Source organism: Ipomoea nil, unplaced genomic scaffold, assembly GCF_001879475.1.
Source record: "Ipomoea nil cultivar Tokyo-kokei standard unplaced genomic scaffold, Asagao_1.1 scaffold3245, whole genome shotgun sequence".
Lineage (NCBI taxonomy): Eukaryota > Viridiplantae > Streptophyta > Magnoliopsida > Solanales > Convolvulaceae > Ipomoea > Ipomoea nil.
In genome coordinates, this window is record NW_017619673.1 from 657,294 (window position 1) to 665,928 (window position 8,635).

Genomic DNA, 8,635 nt, shown 5'->3' on the forward strand with positions numbered 1-8,635 from the left:
AAAATGCATATCCATTGAACATAGAACATTATTTTTTGGAAAAAATGCTATAAACATTAAAAAAGGAAAAAGTTATCAAGAAAAGAAGCAGAACAGGTCCCTTCAAAATTCAAATATACCAAACAAAAGTGTAGTATAGATGAGAAAGTTAAAATGGTAAAATAATGTCCAAAAACTTCACGTAAGCAGCATATTAAGATTTGATTGCTGCAATGAGGCCTTGTATGATTTCAAGGAGAATTGTGAATAACAAGACCTCTTGATTGGTATTTTCTGCTTGCAAGTGCACAATAATAACAATAACAATAACAATATATTATGAAGAAGCAATAAACTTGTACAAATTCAGAGATGGAATGGAATGCAGCACACCCAATCTACTTGCTTCAAAGCAACAGATCGAGATGGGAAAAAACAGACTACTTTAGGGAGGTGTTCAAAGCAATCAAAAGGGTTAAATTTTCCAAACAAACAACTCGAGAGAAAACGTTATAAAGTTTAAAACAGATGGGGGGCATGAGTGATGAGTTATTCTAGTCTTGTAGAAGGATTATAAGACCCATAGCATGTTAGAAGGCAAACAGAATCCAAGAAAATGCAGATGATAAGTGGTGCTACATTCAAGCTCTAGGGGCAGTCAAAACCCAACGTCGATGCAGGAAGTCCACTGGTTAGCCTCATTAAGAACACTACGCATACAAAATATCATGCCCGAAATCTAACATGAACAAAATACTACTCCGTACTTCTGAAACTTCCAATCAGTATCTCGATCAGATTAAGCTCAATATTAGTACTGACAACTAATATGCTGCTTGATTTCGTGCATTTTTACTATTTACTTGTTCCATATCTCAAACAAAGTTGGATTCTAGAAATGCACTGTTTGATTGTTTCTCATGACAGGTAAAAAGAACAAAAGCCAGGAAGCCTAACAGCCACAATGATCCTTCTTCAATTAAAGCAACTCACTCACAAATTCTTCAATCCACCAAACCCAATTAGCTAGAATACCACAAAAATTCAATGCATTTTCCTAACTTAACTAACTGAATAAGAGATTAGCCTCATTAATTATAGCAATTGAAAATAGATAGATAATGTATGTATAGAACACATAACATAAATTTCCAACCTTTGCCGTGTGTTCCACTTGGCAAAGATATATTGGGTAGACGAGTCCAAAGTGCCAAAACAGGAAACAACCAGGACCAACAGCTTCTCCATATTGTCTAAATATGAGCTCTGATCTGCCTCCAAACAGAGAGTCTGGAAGCCTGCCAAGCCACAAAAATGAATTTCACAAAATCAAGCTTCAACTGATAACATGTCAATGATTGTATATTTGTCTTTTACATATTTTAAGCTAGCTAGCTAGCTACCATAATCAACCCTATCAAAATCATATGTCCAAAAACTAAAAAGAAGACTAAAAAAGTATGGTAACATCCCTTCCTTTTACACAACTCAGTTCTTTATACCTCCCTCTCTGCAGCTAAATCTCAAGCTCTTTATCTCCTCACATCTACTTCTGCAAAAACGAAGCATATTAATATGCAACTTTTTCAATTCAATCTTTCGAAATTCAGAAACCCAAATATCTGGTTTCCAAAACTATCTCAATCTAGACAACATAAACATATATATAGAGAGAAAGAGAGAGAGAGGAGCATGTACCAGAGACTCGTGAACTCTATAAGAGTCAACAGTGAGTCCAACCAAATACAATCCAGGGAAAACATTCTGCAAAGGAAGGATCGTGAATATAGATAGAGTAGAGAGCAGAAAAGAAAAGAAAAGAAAAGAAATTTGTTTTGGTTATTATCTAATCTGATGAGATTACGTACGTCGACTAACTTTTGAACGGCTTTGGGGCGTTTCTTGGGTCGCCGAGAGGGTCTAGACCCAGTCAAAGAATAAACGTCTTCCTCAATCTCCTCCCTCGAAAGCGAGATCCAGAACTTCCTCTTCTTCTTCTTCATCTTCTCCTTCCTCTCCATCGCGCCTTCCGCAATCCCTCTAAGCCTCTCAGACATGGGCATAACACACCCGCTGTTCTTGTCAACCACGCAATTGGTTTCCCGCATTTCACTGTTCCTCGCCGACGGGGTTCCGCTCGCCTTCCTCGGCCGCAGGTTCAACGCCTTCGTCTCCCCTTCCTCCGGGACCACAGCGGGGACGTTTTCCTCTCCGTGTCGCTTCTGGGTGGAGCAAAGAGAGAATGGAAACTCGGGTGGAGGGAGTTTGGGGCCAGACTCTAACTCTGCGTCGCCGGAAGGAGGAGAAGGACGACGGTGGACGGTGTTGGCGTTAAGTTGGGTCTGAAGATCAGCGGCGGACGGTGGAGAGTCCCGTCGGCGGAAGCGTTGGTTAGAGGCGGAGGAGGAGCTATGGTGGCTCCTGTGGCCCCATTTGAGATGTGCCAGCGAGAAATTGTGGAGCGGCTGTGACTTCACCGGCTCTGCCGCCATTACTCAACAAAAACACTCTGCTAAACCCTTACAATATGAATACTCAACACAGAGATTGTTTCTATAAGAGCTCTGCGAAGAAAGAAGTAGAGATGCAAGGGAAGTATACGTACGGAGTATATGATATTCTAAATATATATATATATAGAGAGAGAGAAGACCGTGGGCGTCTGGGCGAGTCTGTTCCTTCAGGCGCTGTATATGGAGGTCGCAGCACACCTTCCAGTGAAAAGACCCGGTTGCCCTCTCTATTTCTCCTTTGGATGCACAAAATCTTATTTCTATGAAACGTTTTTGGGTCATTTCTGAAAAAAATAGGCCATTTCAATTTTTCTAAAAAATGCAATTAAAACCATTAAATTAAAAGTTTCAAATAACCTATTGTATTTGAAAAAAAAAAAAAAGATGTAATCAAACCCCATTTTAGCTAGTTAACAACATTTTATAACTTATAACCAACTAAGATGCCACATCAGTTCCAACCTATACCTCCAGGTCACCCTTATATCGCCTTCCTTATTCTTCCGGGCAACTACATGCCCCCACCGACAAACCACCTATCAATCACCAACATATCAAGATAGCGCCACAGTGCCATTCGCATGATCCGTACCTCTAGTACCAATACCAAGGGGTCAGTGCATATAGCCCCAACATGACACCGCAGCACTTATAACCTGACCCATACTCAACGGCAAGCTAGTTGAAGGTGGGTTTGTGCCTTTAGCATAGTAACCGCTAGGCTTGTACCTTTAGTACAATGACCGGGCACACGTTGTACCAACCGTCAACAATTCATTTTCACCAATCACAACCTCAACATCATTATCATCTGTCACACCGGGCATTGCGCAATGACTACGATACTCATCATCATTCAATCAAGCAGCACATAATCAATTAATAGAAATCAAGACATAACAACAACGACACGTACTACACATAAATTCCTAGAACGGTATTCAAAACATCAAACGAGACTCGTACACGAAAAACGGGAAAACATCAAACGGGAAAAAACATCACGACCCACAACAATTTTTCAGCGGGTGGGCGGCGGGAGGAGGACCACCCGCCGGCGGCGGCCTTCCATTCCAACGGGTGCCCGGTGGGCAGGCGCTGGAACAGTGTTCTCGGACAGCGGGTAGGTGGCGGGTACCCGTGCCCCCACCTACCCCCCACTGATACTCAGGCAACTTTTCGGTCCCGGGATCTCTCGTGGAATCCAAAATCATGTCCAGACACATTCAAACACATAACGACTACACCACAGATTCAATTAACGGAATCAAATCAAGAATCATACCAAATATGTTCTAACAGGATTCCGAAACATGCCAAGACTCAACATTAATCATATAACGGTTCGGGAGCATCTGGAACCACAAGAACATCAAGAAATCTATACACAAAACCCTAAAGACAAACCCTAGGCTAGACTCAACACCCGATCATACATAAACCCACCCAAATATGCCAAGAACATCACAACAACGAGATTCACAATATAAACCCTAGGGACAAGCTCTAGACATAATTAAAATACGAGATCACACATATAATCAATCACAATTATCAAGATCACCAAGATCATCAAATAAACACAATATAAATCCTAAGCAAGGCTCTATCAAGACTCAATCACAGAATCATCCATACCATTATCAAAGGAGCCAATAAATAAGATGTAGCAAGGAAAATAGGTTTTATAAGACATGTGTTACCTCTTAGCCCTAATCAATATCCCTGGCTACTAAGGTTCTTCTCTAAGATTCTTCTCCCAATTGATCTTCCTAGGCTTGTTGGTGGGGGATTTCCTTGGCTGGATTACCTGAGAGTATTTTCGAGTGAGGGAGAGGAGAGGGAAGGTTCTATTTGCTTCTTAATCCCCTATTTATATGTTTAAGGAAAATCTATTCAAAGTCTGAATAATAAGGCTCGCTTTCCTTATTCCCTATGGGCTTAAGGTTCCTAGTTCAGGTAAAGGTTCACGATTCATTATGGACCGCCTGGATTAATTAGGAGAATTATAATTGGATTAAATCCCTCTTAATTATTTTAATTAGCGGGATTAATTTAATAATTAATTCGGATTTGAAGGTCGTAACACGGGATGTTACACCTAGCTTCTCACTGCACTCGCCGAGTCCCTCAGTCGAGGTGACTGTCGGCTGTGACTCTTTTTTAAGAAACGACTAAGGGTCGGAACCCTTGATTATTTTCTCTTCTTTCTCTGAGAAATGTCTAAGGGTCGGAACCCTAGCTTCTCACTGCACTCGCTGAGTCCCTCAGTCGAGGCGACTATCGGGGTCAGGACATTAGAACAAGCCCGTAAAAACTTTTATTGAAATTCTAAAAAGAAGGTACATTATATGCGAACCTAATTACTGATAGTACTTTTTCAGATGAACCACGTTCCATGTCCGATCAATGAGCTCTCCTGTCATTGTCTCTAACTTGTCCGATCGAAATGCCGTTTTTTTCTTCATATGCCTTATGCATGTAAATCTGGTGATACCTTCTGAAGGCATCAATGAAGCTTAACAGGGCCGACCCTGCTGTTTCATCCACCAACTGGTCGATTCTCGGCAAAGGAAAAGGGTCCTTTGGGCAAGCCTTGTTAAGATCAGTGTAGTCGACGCACATTCTCCAAGAGGGCGGCTTTGGTACTAACACCACATTGGCAAGCCAGTCTGAATACTGTCCCAACGGTAGGTCCTTGTCAGTGAAAGTGATCGGTTTGCAACATATCTTCTTGGCGTCATTCTCTCAACCATATACTGTCCCAACGTATAACAGCCGGGCCCACGTCTTTCGAGTATTCGACGAGTCACCGCCCTCAGGTCCACCGACTATCATATTGATCACCGGCTTTTGCTTCCACTATGCTTCCTCTTCCGTCGAGACTGGTCGCTAGCCACGATCTCGATCTGCCGACCCCGAGGGGTCGTTATTTGCCTTTGGTTGAGATGCTGCCTTTCTTCGCCACTGGTTGGGAGGTGGGGTGCCCTGCTGTATGATCTCTTCCATAATCTTCTTTAGGTAGAAGCACTCCTCTGTACTGTGGGTGTATGACTTGTGGTAGCGGCAGTACTTGGCCGACTTACCTGGATCCGCGCCTTCCGGACGACCACCTGACGAGGTCGGCGACGACGGTGCATCCTCTTTGATTTCGTGCACTGGACGAGGATGGGTGGTCGGTAGGAATGGGCACTGGTCCGGTCGAAGGAGCGCCTTCCTTCCGGGCTCGGTCGATCTCCTTGGTATCTCTCTCTTGCCTCACCTTTCACCCGCTTAGACCCGGAGGCTCCGCCGACTTCTCGCTCCCGCTTGTATTTGACTGCTTGCTCCATATTGGCTTGCTTATTGGCCATGTGAATGACGTCGGCATACGTGGCCGGGCGGTTGACTCGAAGGTCTCGGTACAACTGCCCGGATCGGAGCGACTCGATAAAAAATGTGAGTGCGGTTTGATCTTCGACTCCCTCTATGGCCTGGACCTCCTTCTGCCACCGAGTTAGGTTGGCTTTGAGCGACTCTCCTTCATCCTGATGGATGTTTCCGAGATGTGTGAGCACCTTTTGAGGCTTGATGTTGGCAGCGTACTGACTCATGAACCGGTCGGCCAAGTCCTCGAAGCTGCGAATGGATCCTAGGGGGAGGGCGACGAGCCATCTTTGGTCGGACCTTTTAGGGTCGGCAGGAAGGCGCGGCACATGATCGGATCTTTTACCCCCAAAACATGCATCTTTGCCTGGTAGCTCAAAAGGTGTTCCCGTGGGTCACCCGTTCCGTCAAAGGTAGCCTACTCTAGGAACTTGAAATCCCCGGGTATCTTGTATGACATGATTTCAGCCGAGAAGGGCAAAGCGGTGAGCAAAACTCGACCGGGTGACTTGACTCTTCCCTCTATCTAATCCTTCAGATTGCGTATTTCTTGCGCCAAGTAGGCCATCTCGTCGGGGTTACCGGTTTGATTCCCGGTGGACTCGGTACTTTCACCCTCTTTGGACTCGGCCTGCGGTCCGTCCTCTATTACCAACTTCTGGGTTCGTCGACTCTGAGTCCTGGTCTTCCTCGAACGGGTTACTCTTTCTTTGGCGACTCCTCTGTCGTGCCGACTGGGTCAGAATCGGCTAGGTGCTTTTTCCCCCAGTTGTTCTTTCACGGGACGCCGAACAGCACCGGGGCCCAGCCTCGAATGCACAGACCGAGCCGACTGACTGTCCTGCCCCTGGTTTTCCTGGCCTCTTCCCTCATGTCTTGAAGGGTGGCCCCGATTATGCGGCGGCTCCCGGAGCGACTGAGGGCTCGACGAGGTTCTTCTCCCTCGTGTTCGCGCAGCTACCGCTTGAGCGATGGCATCGATTTGTGCTAGTGTGAGTGCCATCATGGGTGGTATCGACGGTTGAGGCACCGAGTCGTCTTCCTGTCCTCGCGAGTTGTGCTGACTTAGTCGTTCTCGCAGATCCACTCCCGCGTTCCGGGCATTGTTACTTCCAGTGGCATGACTTTGTTCTCCAGCCATAGTTTCGATCTCTCGTTCTCAACGACTCCATTCTCCGGACGTTTTCCGAATTCGCTCAGACAAAGAGGTAAACGCAACCTTTTTTTTTTTACGTCCCCACAGACGTCGCCAATGTTGGTTTTAGAGTTTTTGGGCCCAGGGAGGTCCAACACAACCGTGGTTGGTGTATTCACCGTTTAAATAAGGCTATAAAAAAGAAATTGCTATTAGAGCTTGAGTACTTTATTGTGTTTTTTTGGCGACTCTCCGCCCGAGGAGGAACTTGTGTTTACATTGTTCAAGGGACCTATTTATAGGTGGCACCCCTTACTAATTTAAATACGTACATTGAATGGACATAAAGAGGGACTATTAAGGCCAATGGCCATTGGGCGGCCGTTACTAGGCCTTCCCAACGGCCTGGTTGACTGGGCATTGAAGGCAATAATCTCTTAATGACAACGGCTAGCTACCGAGCCGACCTCTATCCATGCCGACCGCCTGCTCGCGCCGACTCTTCAGACTCGGTCGTGTCCTTCTCTATGTTTTTTCCCAGCCTATGGTGCTTATTTTCCTCTGTTGGGGCCAATCTCCGTGGGCTCAACCTTCGTCCCTTATTTTCTTTCCTTCTTGGGCCCTAGGCCCGCTGGGCTTAACCCCATCAAGTACCTTACGGTCCCGTCAGCTAACCGAACGATGAGTGGTGTTGGGGAGATATATGGCAACTTGAGTCGATCAAACACATGAGAAGACGTGATGTTTATAGAGGCTCCGAGGTCGGCCAAAGAATTGTTGAAACCACAATCCTTTATAGAACAATTGACAATGAAAGCTCTAGGATCACCCCTCTTCTCATCCCTTGTGAATTAAGGCCGATGCCTCTTCACTTAAGTAGACTTGAGGTGAAACCTCTTTGTCATCACTATCATAATCTCATTCACAAGACAAGCACAATGAAGAGTATTAAGGATTGGGTTTACCTCCCTTTCCTTCTCCCATGCTTGTGCATTGGTCCTTTTTATTTCCGTAGGTGAGTGTGTTTTGCCTTTTGGTGGTATGGCTTCTTTTACTATCTCTTTAAGGGCACACGAGTTGTCATTCTTCTTTGTTTTTTTTTTTTTTATGGATCATAAGAGGTGATCGCTTCCTTGTAGACTTTCACGTTGCAAGAATCATCTCGTTCGCATATTCTTTACATTGCGTCATTCTTCTCATCTTTTGGGCTCACGACCATCACGGCGTTAACTCTTTCCCTCGGATTGTTTTCGGTTGTGCTTGGTAGGGCTCCTCACGAGCGCTCCAATATTAACCAAAAAAATTGGGATACTTGAGTTTCTATGTTTTTCAATGAAAGGGAATATTCTTGCTTTCCCGAGGCAATTTCTTGCCTAATTTCTTGAGTTATTTCTTGTCTCAAGAAACCTTGGTTTCTTTTCAAATCATTGATTGCCTTTGTCAATCTCTCTTCCACGTCCTTTGCTTCACTTTTTTGCATTGACATTTCACCTTGAGGATTCACCGGGGGTCGGTAAAGGGCATTCGATTGTCCTTGGTTGTAATGAGGACCATAAGTAAGTCTTCCTCTTTCCATTCCCAAGTCATATCTGGTCTTGCCTTGGGGTCTTCCTTGGTAATTTGAATTTTGCCATCCACTTCC

General features: G+C 44.9%; 1 protein-coding gene across 3 annotated transcripts; it reads right to left on the reverse strand.

Moving 5' to 3' along the window:
* Nucleotides 1–1,232: 1,232 nt before the first annotated feature.
* Nucleotides 1,233–2,645, reverse strand: LOC109169067. 3 transcript variants are annotated; one of them, XM_019317963.1, is made up of 4 exons: nucleotides 2,056–2,645; nucleotides 1,848–2,016; nucleotides 1,678–1,743; nucleotides 1,233–1,531 (listed from the first exon to the last, which is right to left on the reverse strand). In XM_019317963.1, exons 1-4 carry the CDS (start codon nucleotides 2,469–2,471, stop codon nucleotides 1,526–1,528), a joined length of 657 nt encoding a protein of 218 aa, XP_019173508.1. In that variant the 5' UTR covers nucleotides 2,472–2,645; the 3' UTR covers nucleotides 1,233–1,525. The 3 variants fall into 3 exon arrangements, with proteins under 3 accessions (XP_019173508.1, XP_019173507.1, XP_019173506.1); XM_019317962.1 differs by having other exon boundaries at nucleotides 1,848–2,025; XM_019317961.1 differs by having other exon boundaries at nucleotides 1,848–2,645.
* Nucleotides 2,646–8,635: the final 5,990 nt, after the last annotated feature.

Excerpts from the sequence above, each read along its gene's own strand:
- LOC109169067 (XM_019317961.1), bottom strand. The coding sequence starts at position 2,471 with ATGGCGGCAGAGCCGGTGAAGTCACAGCCGCTCCACAATTTCTCGCTG. Across the intron at positions 1,744-1,847 it reads CCGTTCAAAAGTTAGTCGAC|AATGTTTTCCCTGGATTGTA; the intron begins GTACGTAATCTC and ends CTTCCTTTGCAG.